The following is a 16,427-nucleotide window of genomic DNA, read 5'->3' as shown; positions in this document are numbered from 1 at the left end:
TTATAAAATGTTTATCAAAATCGGTTTTTGTCATTTATTTTTTCTCACAATAGGAATTTACACTTTGAGCGGAGTGAGTCATGAATCTTATACAATAAATTCAAATGGGTTCGATGATAAAGAACAAACAATTTTGCATAATGCTTGTTTTGGTGAAGATCCTTCTGACAAGTTATTTAAACCTTTAGAACTTGAAGCCTCAACACAGAAAGACGGTGATTTGAAAGGAATTTATAAGCGCGTGTATAACATACAAATTAATAAAAGATTAGAGACAAATGTTATGGCAAAATTCAATCTTCATAATTCTTCTTTGAGCTTTTATCAACAAAAAATGTTTCTTTTATCAAAAGAAGCCTTATGTACATGTGATAAGACATCCTACCTAAATTTTAACGAAATTGGAATTTCTATTGTTTCATCTCCGCAAACACCCCTTTTTTTAATTGATTGTCCTTTAATGACATCAAACTTATCTTTGCTGATGAAAAACTCATTCCCAATATTAACATCCATGATTTTATCTTCATTAAGCTTTGCAGTTATAAGAATTCAAAGCTCTAATTTTCATTCGTTAACACTATCTGAAAGCACTTCTTTATTAGCAGGAGGAAATTACAATTTGATTTCTCTTACAGAATGCATTTTTTCTAACATATCCTCAAATAAGTTTTATAATTGTTTTGATTGTACACAAAGTGGTTGTAGCAGAACATTGGTTTATGAATCAAATATTTTTCAAACCACTGACAATGCTCTTAAAGGAGGAATAACAACAGCTTTTTACCATTGTAATGAATTCTTTTCTGCGAACAACAGCTTTACAAAGGGCTACAATAATCAAAACGAGAACTACACAGATTCTCAACACATGTTTGAAGCTGCATCATTTTTCAAAAACTCTTTTTCGTCCTGCGCTTCGTCTTCGTATGGAGGAGGTATTGGATGCCGGAATGCGGGAGTTGCTGTGCTTAACGTTACAGAATGTCAGTTTAATTCTTGTACTGCACATGAAAATGGAGGAGGTGTATATTGCTCAGCTCAGACGATCCTGATTGTCAAAGACTGCATCTTTTCAAGCTGTGAAGCAGAGATAAAAGGCGGAGCGTGTGCAGTGTGGGACATTGGAGAGAGCATAGTGCTTAGCGGATGTATAATAAAGTACTGTAATTCTGGCGTTTCTGGAGGCGGCATGTATTTGTACAACTTCAATCTCAACCAAAGCGATTCGATTGTTGGAGAAAGTGCTGTGATTGAATGCACTACTAACTCCAAGAACGGAGGAGGGCTATGTATGATGTTTTCTCCTGCCAAATGCAATGTGAAAGAGCTTAATACACAAGATTGCGTGTCAGTTTCTGGGAAAGGCGGTGGCTGCTTTTTCATGTTACATGAGACATTCCCAGCAAACTCGTCAAAGCCTCTTTTCTTCTCATGTAACTTCCACAACAATACCGCACTTGATGACAATGGAAACGATATGTACTTGGAAGATCTCGATCAAAAAGTGACAAACAATCCACTATCAGAGTGCTACTCGACGAGCTTTGAAAAACGGTTTGTGTCGAACGATGGATACAACAGGAATCGCGATGACTGGCTGCCGTATGCTGTGCCTGAGCGTCGCATAAATGTTATCACTGGGTCAGATTCTTCTGTTGCTTGTGGCTCATGGGTAGTTGGCTCAGTGCCTTGCCGAACAATCAAGTATAGTGTTGATGTTACATCCGACATCATTCCTGCTTTCCTCTATCTTCAAAATGGTGTTTTTAACATTGAAACAGACAAAATCAACGTGAACCACAAAATCCTGTCTATCATTGGAATGACGCGCGAAAAGGTTAATCTTCATGTGTTCTACACTGCTTCTTCTCCTTCTCCTGTGGCAGATACTGATTCCTTCTTTTTTGTAGGCAATGGAACACTAAAGCTTTCATCGATGGCTGTAACACGAATATCAGCCACTCCATTTTCGCGAGGTCTGTCTTTGATAATCTGTGATGCTCCTTCTCCAACAGTGAGCGTTGCTATGATCTCCTTATCTGATCTCCGCATTCAAGCAGACGAGAATCACATTTCAACAACAGATACAACTGAACCTTTTTCTTCGCCTCTTGTAATGATGAAGAATGGCTTTCTTCAAATAAACAACGTAAATGCTGAAAAAATAGCTTCATTAGCACCGCTTTTCTTATACCAATCGACTATTTCCGCTTTCAGTCAGGCCAACAAAGCATCTCATGCACATACAAAAACATCCAACTTCTCTCTTTTAAGCAGCGATGAATCAAAACCAGATGCCCACGTCAAAATTACGGACTCAACTTTCTCTCAGCTTATCTGTACTTCATCTCAGCCTTCTGTTATATCTGTTCAAATTGCCTCATCTGAAGCCTCTTTTATGAGTGGCAAAAGCATAAGCAATGCAAATTCTCTTGTATCTCAGCCTTTTAAAGTGGAATTGAAAGACCTCCAATTTCTTGGTTGTACTTCGTCTTCACCTATAGCTGCTGTTGGGGAGATAGCTAACAGTGATGTTACTATGAATAATGTTACTCTTCTTTTACCTGTAAATCAGATTGTAGCTCAAACAACAACGGGCATTTCTTTGACAAACTGCGACGTTTCTTTGTCTGATTGTGTATTTTCTGGAGATTCCGAGCTTTCTTCATGTTTTGCGTCATTTTCTTCTCATCTCCAATATTTGCCAACCTCCGCTCATTCTTCCATGAGTTCTTTTATGAGTGAAATGATCACTGATGAACTCTGTTTCTGGAGTGGGTCTATTCTGACGCTGGACCAATCCTCAACCGTTGCCTCTAATGTCTCCTTTGCCAATTCATCACACGGAGGACTACTTGTGAAAGGAGGCAGTTTGACGATGACCGAAGCACAATTCATTAACAACTCTCCGCAAAGCCCCAATTTCCCATCTGTGCGGCACAACATCATCTGCAAAGACGCAGCGACTGTGGAGATTGAGCGGATCAGCAGCGGGGACGGCACTTCAGATAGCCCGTCGATGTGGATGGCAAACGAAGGATGCACACTCATCGGCTTTCTCTCCAAGCGAGCTTCCCAGTCTTTCATTCCGACTGTCACAAACATTGAGTTTGTTCAGGACTACTCAAACTATTCGATCACTGTGACTATCCAGGGCACTCTGCTTCTTCCGTGCAACACCTCATTTGGAGTGATTTACATTGATCCAAATACAAAATCTGTCTCTTTTCTGGATGAACTTCCATTTACTTCGAATCCCAATGAAACTTATGCAACAGCTGTCTTCAGTGAATCTCTGTTTGATTCAGTCGAAACAGACATTGTGCATGTTGTGGTGGTGTACTGGATGGATGATAAGAACAAGCAGCTGACAGCCTCGTTTCCCATTGAGCGTGTTCCAGTGTATGTGCCAGAGAAGGAGAAGTGCTGCTGCTGGTGCTGGCTGCTTCTGCTGCTGCTCATTTTTGTGATTATCATGATTATCATCTGCTGCTGTTGTTATTACCACAAGAGGAAGAAGGAGAAAGAGAAGCAAGAAGAAGAAGAGAGGCGGAAGCTGCAGCAGCTGGCAGATGAGGACAGAGAGCGAAAGCTTATGCATGCAGAAGATCCTCGATATATGGACCCTGACGACGAGCGGCTGGAGAATGTGCGTGCTGATGATATCATTTCTCCAGCTGTGCTGTTTATTGAAGAAGCAGATGAATACTTTGTCTCTCAAAAAGGCAATTCGAATCCCTTTGCTTCAAAATTGTCTCCGCTTTTGCTTCCGTTTGTCGCAGCAACAGGCAGCTCATCTGTTTCGCCCCACGGGCAGCCGACTCCGGCGAATCCATCAAAAGTTAACAGACTGAGCTCTGCTTTTCAGTCGACTGTTTCTCCATCTTCTGGAGGCTCTTTATCATCACCCAGAGGATCACGTGTGCCATCCTCTCCTTTTCATTCAAAGGCGTCTTCGCTGGAAAAGGGATATGCTCTCTTTGACTTGGATGACAGCAATAGCAATAACAATAACAACAATAACAACAAGGGCAGTAAATTGGGCACGAAAGTTGCGCTTTCGGATCATTCTTCATCAGATGTTGACTCAGAAAGTGTAGATTCGTCCGAAAGTACTTCAACAGATGACACTTCTGACGATTCTAGTGATGAAAGCATCAACTCGATCAGCTCAGAGACAGATGAGAAGTCAAGTAAAGTGACAGATGATTCGAGCGATGCGCATCTTTCAGTAAATAATCTGTCTCGCAACACTTCTGATATCTGCTTTGTCTCTTCGTATTCTTCTACTTCGTCCACTTCTTCTCTTTCAGCCCCGCTTTTAGAATAGTGACTTATTGAAGCATATGGGATTTCTTTGGACTCCGCAATGAATAATAAAACAAATGCACATTATAATTTTGTCAGCATTAACGAACTATTAGTTAAAGCATTGTAGTTTCATTTTTAAACATCTTACAATTTTTGTTTTATTTTTCTTTTCTTTTCTTTTCTTTTCCTTTATTCCTTTTTGAAATAGAAAAACCGTCATTATTTCTGTTCGCATTATGTTTCACAGCTTTAATTTATCTATGTTGTGTTAAAGCAATTTTTAGTTTGAAAGTCAAATGTCTATGTGATTTTTGTCTTTTTATTTCACTTTCATTTTTTTTATTTCATGTAAATCCAAATTTTTATTAGGAGCAAATGTATTTTCAATGAGATTATTTATTTTTATTCAGTATTGCTCCCCTTTAAATAATGGTTATATGCAGAAGACCTTATTAATTATATCCTCTTTTCTTCAACATTTTCAGATTTCTATATTGAAATTTTTTTGTTTTTTATAAAATTTTTACTCTTTCTTTTTATCAATAGAAAAATTTCGTTTCGTATTTCGTTGGCTTTCATTAAAGCTCATTCATTCATTTCGTACGTCTTTTTTTATAGATTATTTTGTTTCATGACATCTTGTTTGTCTTCAGTTGATTGTGTGGACATCCCAACAGAGGTTGAGCTTTCATTTTTGTTGTTTGATTTTTCCTTTTCCATTAATCTATCAATATTTGTTCATTGTTGGTTTCATTCTCGAAGAATTTTTTGGACAAAATTTGCTTAAGTTTATCTGTTTATTTTTTTGAAAAAATATTGTGGACAAATGAAGTCAACTTCACAAATGATAATTGAAGGATCCTTACCATAAGATGTTTCAACTTAAGTGATATTATTTTTGTTGGCGTTACCTAAATGGAAATTAAAAATGACGATACTCAACTTGAAAAGCAGCTTAAAGAAGAAACTTATGAATGTGCTATTTGTTTTGGTTTTATTTGCAAAAGCGATGAAATTTGGAATTGTCATGTTTGCTTTCGTATGTATCATCTGTCCTGCATACATGATTGGATCCTTACAGAACAAAAATTGCAGAAAAAGCGAGCTGCAGAAGCATTAGAACGAGGGTCTATGCCTTCAAATTCAGCAGAGGAAGGCGGATTATTGTCTTTTGACGAACTTTACTCACATACTTCTGGTTCAGATTCATCAAACGCAAAATTGGGCTTCTTTAGATGTCCATTTTGCAATAGCCCTCACACATACGATACAGAGAAACAGCTTCCATATCTGTGCTTTTGCGGAAAAACAGAAAATCCACCAATTTCCAATACTTTAATCCCACATTCATGTGGAAAAGTTTGTGGGAAACCTCTTTCTCAACGATATGCAAGACATTCTTCAGCGAGCCCACCACCATCAACGTCTTCACCACCTTCTTTATCATCTCCTCCTCCTTCTTCGTCACCTCCACCTCTTGTTCCTCCTTGTCCTCACACGTGCAAAGCCCTTTGCCATCCCGGACGATGCCCACCATGCTCGGAAATGGGACCGGCTCGTCTGTGCTTTTGCGGTAAAACAAACGAGCAGCGTCCATGCGGAACTGATGAATACGGTTATTCATGTGGGAAAATATGTGGCCGCAAATTGCCGTGTGGAAGACATTTTTGCCAGCGCGTATGCCATAGCGGATCTTGCGGTGAATGTTCCGTTAAAGAAACTGCACATTGTTATTGCGGAAAAGTGTCAAAATCAAATTTCCCATGTGGAACGATAGAGTCGCATATGCACTCATCTTCATCTTCTTCAGCTCCTTTTTCTTTAAGCGCTTCTTCCTCCTCTTCATCACCATCTTCATCACCCTGCTCTTCCACTTCATCGCAAACTGCCTATTCTGAAGGGATTTTCAGCTGCAGAAACACGTGCGGACGTGTTCTGCGATGTGGCCGCCATCTTTGCCAGTCCATGTGCCATCCTAACCCATGCATCATCTGTCCTCTTCATCCCTCGGAGCACCCGACATGCGGCTGCGGGAAAATGACTGAAGAGGAGATTCTGGCACAGAGCGACACCATCCCTGCTTTGAAAGCAGTGCCTGCACAGAAGAAGAGAGAGTCGTGTCTCGACCCCTTTTTGTCCTGCGGGCAGAGCTGCCCCCGCGCTGTGCCTGTCTGCGGCCACAAGTGCCACCGCCTGTGCCACCAGACCATCGACCCCACGATCGGCGCTGTGGACTACGCACCATCTGCCAACCCGCTTCTGTTTGGCCCGACAGTCTCAACAGGTTTCTCTGAGAACAGCATGCCCCTTATATCTGCTTCCCACCCGTTCTACCGCTGTGGACCATGCACAGAGATTATTGCTGTCACGTGCCGCTGCCGGCGCGAAGTGCGGGTGATGCGCTGCTGCGACCTGGCGGCACGGCAGCAGGAGATTGTGCGCGACTGCGAGGAGAACAACGTGCGCATCCCAGACTTCTACAGAGGGATGATGGAGGAGGCCACTGTTACTGAGCTCATCATGAACTTGATGAACGAGAAGCTGCTCACCATCGACGAGTGCTTCCCTCCTATCCTGCCCGAAGAGTCAGATTGCACTTCATCGTCTTCATCATCATCATCTTCTTCTTCTTCTACTTCCTCACTTCCATCATCTTCTTCTGTGCCATCATATGCCCAGTCCTCCTCTCACCCGCGCCCGATGTTCAACTACCTCGTTCCCAATCTCCAGTCTGAAGTTCAGTCTGTCCTCGACTCGCTCGACATCACAGCGCTTCCCGCCGTCTTCCGTTGCACCCGCCTCTGCCGAGCGCAGAAGAGCTGCGGCAAACACTACTGCAACATCCCCTGCTGCCCAGACTCCTCCTTTACGCTGGGGCTGAACGGCCGCTTCAGCGTCGACGGCGACGGCGCCATGAGCATGACACACGAGTGTCTGCTCCCCTGTGGCAAGCTGCTGCCTTGCAAGAGGCACACCTGCCCTTACCCCTGCCACACGGGGCCTTGTCCGAACCGCTGCAACTTCATCTCCGAGGAGGAGTACGTGTGCCCCTGCGGAAGGACACGCAAAGCTCCGCCCATCCGCTGTGGTGATCCTCTTCCGAAGTGCCCGCACCAATGCTCCATCCCCAGGCCATGTGGCCACCCACCGGATCATCTCTGCCACGACCCTGTGGGCGAGCCAGAATGTCCGCCGTGTCGCGTGCGTGTGGACAGGATGTGTGCGGGAGGGCACAAAGTGGTACGTGGCGTGCTGTGTGGGGAAGAGGCGTTCTGCGACGAGGTCTGCGGGAAGCTTCTGCCCTGTGGGATCCATCACTGCCAACGCTTGTGCCACAAGGGGGGGTGTATGGAAGGAGAAGGAGAAGAAGGAGAAGGAGAAGAGGAGGAGGCAGACGCAGATGTGTTTGGCATGAGGTTCACGAGGACGAGGCTGGAGAAGGAGGGATACAGAGAAGACAGAGGAAGAGAAGGCAAACTAATGTCACTTTGGTTGAAGAGCGGACCGAGTGGCAGAAAAGCAGAAGGCAAAGGCAAAGGCAATGGAAGTGGAAGTGGAAGTGGAAGGGTGAATGAGCAGAGTAGAGGAAGAGTTTGTGTAAAGAACCAGAAATATGAGAGGAAGACGAGAGGCGCCCGGCTTGCGAGAGACTTGATGGAAGGAATGGATTCAGATGAGGATGAGGAAGAGATAGAAGAAGATGATGAAGACGATGATGATTATAAGGAAGATGAGGAAGAAAGAGAGAATAATTACTACAAAAGCGGTAGAAACAATAAAGGCGATGAAGAAGAAGAAGATGATGATGATGAAGATGATGATTACGATGATGCGAAATTCGCTGAGGATGAAGAAGGAAGCGATCAGGGATATATTGACATGCTCACTGGAGAAGAAAGCGAAGGAGAGGTACACCGCATCAAGTGGACGTATTACAAGGAAAAGAGAAAGAGAGAGAAAGCCAAACAAAAAGGAGAGCTTATTTCTGAGCATGCATCATCATCATCATCATCATCTTCTTCTTCTTCTTCTTCTTCTTCTTCCCCTTCCTCCCCAACTGGCCCACCCATCCGCCCGTGCCACCAGCCATGTCTGCAGCCCCTCCCTTTCTGTGGCCATCTCTGCCAGCACAGCTGCCACGCGCCTTTTCCTTGTCTCGATGTGAAGTCCTGCGAGCAGCCCGTGGTTCTGCACTGTGAATGCGGAAACCTGGAAGAAGTGAAGGAGTGTTTGAACAAGGGATTTCATTTGAGAAGGTTTCTGCGCTGGCGGGAGCTGAAGTGCAATGACGAATGCCGCATTCTGCAGCGGAGGCTGAGCGAGGCGCTGGCGGAGCACAAGTACTGCAGCATCCTCCCTTCGCAGCTGCAGAAGATGGTTGACACAAACAGGAAGTTGGAGCAGAAGCGGAAGACAAGAATGGACAGCGCAAACACAAGAAGCAGAACATTTGCGTCTACTTCTTTATCGCCTCCTCCTTCTTCGTCTTCGTCTTCTGTTTCATCTAGGCCAATATCCTCAATTTCTCCCCCACCTTTCAAACGTTCATCCTCTTCTTCATCTTCCTCTTCTATCTCCTGCAATTCCTTTGCCCATGCGTCTGGCTCAGCCACCACCACCTCCTCCTCCTCCTCATCCTTCTCCAATTCACGAGCGCCCTTTCACATTCCCCACCCTGTCGTGTCCAGTGCAGTTGATGAGGCAGCGATGGAGGAGCTGAGCAGCACCCCTTTCAGCCAGCCTCCTGTTGCTGAGGTCGAAAGCACATACACAAAAACGGCAATGCTTGTGGCTCGCAGTGACATCTGCTTTGTGGTGTATGCTGAGTGTGTCTGTGCACTGCTGGTGCGCGTTGCAGAACGAACGGAGAAATCAAACAAGAAGCAAAATGGAAGTCGATCGTGGAGAAAAGAGTCATCATCATTATCATCATCCTATTCTTTGTCTTCTTCGTCGTCTTCTTCTTCCTTTGCTGCCATTTCTGATGATGATAGCAATGAGCTTGGCGAACATGACAGTTTGTCAGTGGCTGCATCAAAGGAAACATCGCCTTCTGAGAGAAAGCTGCCACATTCTCGCTATTTTATGTCTACTTTTCCTTTACCTAATCTCATTGGCCATTCATCAGATGCATTGAAGGAGGAGCTAAACAAACTGTACACACATGCTTATGGAAGAGCACCTCCGACTTCAGCTTCTTCCTCTTCCTCTTCTTCCTCTTCCTCTTCTTCCTATTCTTCTTCTTCTTCTTTTTCTTCTTCCTCCTCCTCCTCCTCCTCCTCTTCCTCTTCCTCTTCCTCTTCCTCTTCCTCTTCCTCTTCCTCTTCCTCTTCCTCTTCCTCTTCCCTTTCCTCTTCCCCCAACCCCACTGACGATACACCATCAACTCCACCTCCCTGTGTCTGGCGTGCTTTGAACACTTCAACAGTCGCCACTTCTCCTCTGGACACACCCCACCGCATAGCGCTGGCTGAAGTGTGTTATCACTTTGGGCTCTGCTGCTCTGCTCCTTTGGATGCAGACGATGCAAAGGAAACCTTAAGAGAAATGAAGATCTCATCTAAACCTCTGCCGCCTGAGAAGAAAGAGTCGGCTTCTTCTTCTGCTTCTGCTTCTGCTTCTGCTTCTTCTTCTTCTTCTTCTTCTACTACTACTTCCCCTCCTCCTTCTTCTTCTCGCAAATTAAGCAATCAAAAGCAAAAGAACAAGAATTCTATGGGTTGGGCTATTGTCTCTTCTTCTTCTTCCTCCTCTTCCTCCTCTTCTTCTTTTTCTCCTCCTGTTTTCTCTTCCTTCTCCCGCGCTTCATCACCATATGGCTCATATTATTCCTCCTCCTTCTCTTCAAAGCCCTCCTGTGTTGCCGCCAAGCTCACCAACTTCACAGACCCTGTTGTCCCTGCAGGTGATCCGCACATTCCCCGTGTGCTCTTGTCGTTCATGTGGATGCCCGTTCTGCTTCCAGACGATGTGTCTATTGAACAGCTGCTGAACGAGCCGAAGAAAGCAGCGATTGTGACGATTCTGCCTGGTTATTATGCAGTCAGCAAAGGAGAAAAGAGGAAAGTGAATGAAAAACTGGCGATTGCTGGGAGATGGAAGGAGGAGAAGGATGAGGAGGAGAAGGAGAAGGAGAATAAAAGAGAAAAGAAACAGAAGTACAAGAAGAAAGATGTGAAGGTTGTGAACGAGAACAAAGAGAAGGAAGAAAAAGAAATTGAAGAAGAGGAAGAAGAAAAGGAAGAAAAGAAAACTTCAATAATAAAAGAGGCAAAAGCTGAAGGAGAAGCAGAAGCAGAAATAGATTCCTGTACAGAGGGAGAGAAGAAGAAGAAGAAGAAGAGAATAGTAACAGAGCAAGATGTATGCAATGCTTTGCTTCCGTTCTGCCGACTGTTCCGAATGAGGCGCATCCGGACGAAAGAGGAGCTTCAAGAGCTTGTGAACATAAGAGAAAGAGAAAAGCAAAAAAATGGGCTGAGGAACACTGCTTATACAACAACATCTCGAAGTGGCTCTAAACATTCCTCTGACAACACTGATCTGGCTGATGAGAATATTCCATTGTCTACTCGTTTTCTCGTCTGCTTCTCCACACGAAGACACGTGCTTCTCCTGAATGCATGCCATGATACAGAGCAAATTAGCGTGGTACCCATATTCCCACAGCCAAAGTCTATTGAAGGAAGTGGTTAAGCTTATGTGAATGGTCATTTTTTTTTGTTTGTTTGTTTTTTTGTATTTTGTTTTTTGATTTTTGGAGTTCTTGTTGGTTGCTCTGATTTGTTTGTTTGTTTCTTTCTTTCTGTTTAAGGGAAATTATACATTTAGAATTCAACAGATGGAAATAAATAATTGAATGCAAATTTTTTTATTTTTTTATTTTTTCCTCGCTTTGAACACTGCTCATCATTTGGCAAGCAAGCTCAAAGCGCATTTCACAATGCAGCTTCTCCTCCTCTGCATTATTTGGCTTTCTTTTATACACTTCACAATTCTTCAATGTAAATGAAATAATTTTTCTCCTTTCTGGAAAAATGCTGGTGTGAATATCCAATGCAATTTTCTCATTCAAATGAAGTGTGTAACTTGTGAAATGTTCAAAAGATTACTTCCGTGCAGGCCTCTTTTTCTGAACGACTTTGCTCTTTTTTTTTTGTCAATTTGACAGTTTGGTGGTAATGGACAATTATAAATCAAGTTTGATAGAAATGAACAAAATTATAATCAAATATGAAATAAAAGGTGAAAATTGATAGCAAAGGAGTATACCGTCTTTTTGTCTTTCTTGTGCTGATTGTGCCACTCAATATTACGCTTCTTTTTCTCCATTGCCTCGTCTTTCTCCTTCTTTTGCTGTGCAAGCTTTGCTTTCCTGTAGTTAATGGGAAAAAAAAATGATGTAAAAGAAATGAAGATATAAAATGTGAAAATAGTAAACCATCTCTTCGCGCTTCTTTCTTTTTCTTGATGCTTTCTCTTTATTGCTTTTTCAATAAGTTTTGGATCATCCTTCAATTTCTTTCCCTCTGCAAGCGATTCCATTCTCTTCCAAGACTGCTCGGCCAATATTTTCTAATTAAATGTTAAAACAAAAAAGTTCGAAAAAAATGATAAAGATTTCATTATTAACACAAAAGAAAATTTTTGCTTTTCAAACTCTTCCATTTTCAGTTTCTTTCAACCGATCAGCTTTCTTTTGCTTTTTCATTGCATCACGAAGAAGTAACTTTTTGGATTTTCCTTTCTTCAATTTGTCTGGTTCTGGATCGCCATCCTTCACTGCTGCAAATGTAAAATCATTATCTTCTTCTTCATTCATCATTTGTTTGCCTTTTGCATGTTTATCTGATTTTTTCGTTTGTTTATTTGAAGGAGTTGTTTTCTTTGAAGTGAGAGGAATAAATTCTCCTGTTTCAGAGATTTTGCGTTTGCTGTCTTTGTTTTCAGAAACTTTTTTATATTCTCTCCCTCTTTTTACAATTTCTTGTCTGATCTTTTCAGCTTCCTAATAATTATTATTAAATCGCAACAGCAATTTGATTGCAAATTGAAAATAAATAGATTTAAAAAGGAATAAATAAATATATGATTCACAACCGTCTCATCGTATTTAAAATCTGAATGTTCCGGCTTTTTGAAGATTTCTGGAATAACAGCCTGAAAGCTCTTGAAAACTTCAAGCAATATATATAAATGGATGCAATAAAACATAAATATCAATTCAAACATTTCTCATAATTTTTAAGCGTTTTTACAGAGACATTCATTTTAAAAAATGAAAATAAAAATTTCAAGATCTTGAACCTTCATTTATTCCACAAGAAAAAAATATTTATGAAAAATAACTATTCAGCTTAAAAAGTGAATAGTTCAAAAAAACAAATTCACACTTGAAGAGAAATTTATAATTAATGTATAATATTTCGAATCAGAAAATTTTATTCTTTGTTTATATGATTTTTATTAACAGAATATTTCAGATTGAAGAAAAAAATACTCCACAACTTAATTGATTATTAACAAAAACTCACTTTCAATTTTGAGTTCAAAGATTTTTTTGTTTTTGCAATATTTAAGAAATATTCGTTAATCAAATCTTTTTTATGGAAATAATGACTTTAATTTCGCAAAGAGTTGTAAGATATGAATAAATCAAAAATGCTTTCTTGCATGCGGTTTTTGAGCATAAAGACACGGATTTCATTTTTGTACAGTAAATTTTAAAGGAAAAGTTTGAAAAAAGTTTTGTTGCATAAAAAAACGAATTTGGACGGTAGAAAATGTAGGATAATATACCTTTCGAACTTATTGTTTTCTGTCTTTATTATGCAATTTTAACTTCCTTAGAATGAAGATAAAAGCCATTAATCACATATTTTTGATAAATAACCTTGAATAAAGTATCCCCAGTCTTTTTGAAATGATAATTGATAATATTAGCATATATCATAAATTATAAATTCATCTCAGGAAATAAAACAAAAGGAAAGTAAATAAAAAAGGTGTGAAATTAAATGATTCAACAAATGGGTAATTATAAATTAATTAAGTGGAAAAGATCATTCATTTTTTCTATTTTTCTCATGGATGAAGAATTTGAATTCAAAAGGAAAGCTGTAGTCAGCTTTCTTGATGTAGTTCAATCACAGAGTGGATCTCTTCCAGTTGCAAACGCAACATTGGATTTATGTAGCTCTGTTGTTCGTACAAACAAAACAAAGGGCACAGCGGAAATGATAAAATCTTTAAGAGCAATAAGCTCTTTAATTTTACAATTTCGTCATTCTGGTTTGTTTATTTAGATATTTAATTTGATTACTTTTTCATTGTCTTCAAATTATCAAATAAATGCATTTATTTAGATTTTGTAATAAATAATATGATTTTGAAAGCATTGCACATCATACGAGGGCATTCTTCCTCGGGCCCTGAAAATGAGAAAGAAAGCCGTGTGTTTTATTTGAATTATTTTGTTTTCATACTTTTTTTAACTTTTAAGAACACAAGACTCGTACAATTATTCAAGAAATTAAAGAAACAAAAAAACAGCTTGAAGATTACTATGAGCAAATTCTTCTTCAAGCTTCGGATTATATACAAAATGAGTGTGATATCTTCGATATTTTTTTAAATTTTAATCCGTATTTATTTCAGTTCCGTAATTCTCACAGCAGGGTTTTCGGAAACAGTCTACAATTTTTTGATTAACGCACATAAAGGAAGGCATTTTTCTGTATTTGTTACGAACGGAGCTCCATCGTTTGTTCCTTTTAAACAGAAAGAATAAAAAAAAGTATTTGAATCATATATTATAGATTTCATGGACACAAGATGGCCAATGAATTAGCAAAAGCAGGCGTTCAAACTTTTCTTATACCGGATGCTGCGGCTGTTGCTGTTATGGGAAGAGTTAATAAAGTTATTGTTGGAACAACTGCAAGTTTGTTTACCGTTTTTTTAAATAAATATTTCAATTTCTTGACACATTTTCCATCGCATTTCGACTTAACTTCACTTTGACACATAAAAACTGTCAATCTTAACTTCAATTCCTGCGAACAATGAAAAATGATAATGATAATAATAATAATAATAATAAATCTTCTTCTGTTTCCCTATCAATTCCAATGGCCATACAGTCACTGCTGATGGAGGGCTTCTGACTGATCCAGGAATCTCATCCATCGCTCTGGCAGCGAAGGAAAGATCTCTCCCGTTTATTGTCCTTGCAGGACTGTACAAACTGTTTGCTTATTGTGCTCTTTGGTGATTTTTATGTAAATATTCATTTGTTCACTTTCTATGTGTTATTCGAAAAATGTTGAATTTATTCACAAATAACCTTTTTGTTTTATTGTAATTATAAATCATCAGCACTCCAATTTATGTCTCTTCTCCTGCTTCTTTCAATGAGCAAATGTGCCCATCCGGAATTATGGACATAGATGTATCTGGTTTGAATTGCTAATCCACACAATCTTGTCATGTATTCTTTAAAAATCCTTTTTTTTTTTTCATATTATTTTTGTTTTGTTTTGTTTTGTTTTGTTTTGTTATTTTATTGTTATGACTTGGTTATTTTTCTAATCCCTTATTGTTGTTTACGCTTTTTCTTCTGCTTTCAGCTGAATGCGGTGATCCTCCAATCATTAACCCTCGCTTTGATTATGTTCCTCCTCAGCATGTTTCTCTTATCATCACAAATAATGACAGGTTTGTTCATTCAATGAAATCATTGTCTTTCTACTTTGCTGTTCATTTAAACTTTCTATTTGTTTGTTTGTTTGTTGTTTGTTTGTTTGTTTATAAATTCAAATTCTTTTTCTTTGATTTTTTCATATACCTTCATTCTTCATTCTTCTTCCTTCATCTTCTTCCTCATTCTTCCTCCTCTCTTCCTCTCTTCCTCTCTTCCTCTTCCTCTTCTTCTCTTCTTCTCTTCTTCTCTTCTTCTCTTCTTCTCTTCTTCTCTTCTTCTCTTCTTCTCCTCCTCCTCTCCTCCTCCTCTCCTCCTCTCTCCCTCATCCAGCGGTGCCTGTGCCCCAGTGAGTGTGCCCCATCTCCTCAAAGAGCTCTATTCCCCAGAAGACTACACCCCCTCCGACGATCCAGAAACCTCTCCCACCACTCCTCTCCCTGCTGCCTCGCCTACCCCAGCCATTTCTCCTTTCCCTTCTTTTCCTTCCTCTCCAACTCATCTTCTCTATTCTTCTCCCTCTCAGTCTTCTTTCTCGTTGGCTCCTCACCCTTCCACTCTGTCTCCGTCAGTCACTCTCCCCGCACTCCCCCAGCACATCCCTTCCAACTTGTCTTCTCCTTCTCCTTCTTTCTCTTCTTCTTCTTCCTCTTCTTCTCTCTCCTCTTCTTCCTCTTCTTCTTCCTCCCCCTCCTCCTCTTCCTTCTCTACCACTGTCATTGCAGTCCCAGTCTCTTCACTCACCATCCCCCCCGTCGCAACCCCTCTCCCTTCGCCCACATCTTCCACAGCGTCGCTGCTGTCTGCCTCGCCTTCGCCCCATTCTTCTGCCAATTCTTTATCCCCTCCCCCAAAAATCCCTGTGTTCGGCTCTGATCCTTCTTCCCCGGCTCGCTCGAGTATGAATGTCAATTCGAACTCTGCCTCTCCGTCGCTCCCGGCTTCCACACGCACAACTCAGAAAAAGCCTGTTTATCTCCCTTCGCCTGATTATATCATTAACGATGACACATCAGCTGATCCTAATAATTCTTTTTCTCCTACTGACTGCACCGAAACACCAACTCCAACTCCTTCACCGACGCCTTCTCCGCCAAAGGAACAGGACGTCGTTTCTTCCTTTTCATTAGTTTCTAAGTCTCCTTGAATATATAAACTTAATTAAGTTTTTTTTTTTTCTTTATTTGAAAATAAGATTCAAAAATGAAGTTAATAATGGTTTGCTTTTTTCATTTGATCAAGCCAGGTTCTTGTAAATGAAGTATGTTGCAAGTATATTTTTAAAACAAATTAAATAACATTGTTATGACGCATAGAATAACGCAAGTGTTTTTCATCTTAACACTTTTTTCATCAGTTTTTTCGTTAAATCGAAATAAATACCACTGGCATCAAAATCAAGATTTCTATCAAA

General features: G+C 40.5%; 4 protein-coding genes across 4 annotated transcripts; 3 read left to right on the top strand and 1 right to left on the bottom strand.

The window, feature by feature from the left end:
• Positions 1–17: 17 nt before the first annotated feature.
• On the top strand, positions 18–4,333 carry MONOS_5320 (uncharacterized protein; the record flags this gene model as incomplete). Its single annotated transcript, XM_067875457.1, has 1 exon — positions 18–4,333. Exon 1 carries the CDS (start codon positions 284–286, stop codon positions 4,331–4,333), a length of 4,050 nt encoding a protein of 1,349 aa, XP_067728437.1. The 5' UTR covers positions 18–283.
• Positions 4,334–5,229: 896 nt separating this feature from the next.
• On the top strand, positions 5,230–11,010 carry MONOS_5319 (putative FKBP12-associated protein 1; the record flags this gene model as incomplete). The annotated part of the gene is made up of 2 exons (XM_067875455.1): positions 5,230–9,331; positions 9,743–11,010. 2 exons carry the CDS (start codon positions 5,230–5,232, stop codon positions 11,008–11,010), a joined length of 5,370 nt encoding a protein of 1,789 aa, XP_067728436.1.
• Positions 11,011–11,422: 412 nt separating this feature from the next.
• On the bottom strand, positions 11,423–12,617 carry MONOS_5318 (putative Surfeit locus protein 6; the record flags this gene model as incomplete). The annotated part of the gene is made up of 6 exons (XM_067875454.1): positions 12,545–12,617; positions 12,415–12,491; positions 11,975–12,322; positions 11,756–11,889; positions 11,587–11,689; positions 11,423–11,461 (listed from the first exon to the last, which is right to left on the bottom strand). Exons 1-6 carry the CDS (start codon positions 12,582–12,584, stop codon positions 11,423–11,425), a joined length of 741 nt encoding a protein of 246 aa, XP_067728435.1. The 5' UTR covers positions 12,585–12,617.
• Positions 12,618–13,400: 783 nt separating this feature from the next.
• On the top strand, positions 13,401–16,232 carry MONOS_5317 (Translation initiation factor eIF-2B subunit beta; the record flags this gene model as incomplete). Its single annotated transcript, XM_067875453.1, has 9 exons — positions 13,401–13,605; positions 13,680–13,766; positions 13,817–13,922; positions 13,972–14,076; positions 14,133–14,257; positions 14,457–14,562; positions 14,692–14,771; positions 14,943–15,030; positions 15,347–16,232. 9 exons carry the CDS (start codon positions 13,401–13,403, stop codon positions 16,158–16,160), a joined length of 1,716 nt encoding a protein of 571 aa, XP_067728434.1. The 3' UTR covers positions 16,161–16,232.
• Between the last annotated feature and the right edge of the window lie 195 nt (positions 16,233–16,427).

This window comes from Monocercomonoides exilis, assembly GCF_001643675.1.
Source record: "Monocercomonoides exilis strain PA203 chromosome Unknown scaffold19-1596985, whole genome shotgun sequence".
NCBI lineage: Eukaryota > Preaxostyla > Oxymonadida > Polymastigidae > Monocercomonoides > Monocercomonoides exilis.
This window is presented reverse-complemented; position numbering and strand designations above follow the sequence as displayed.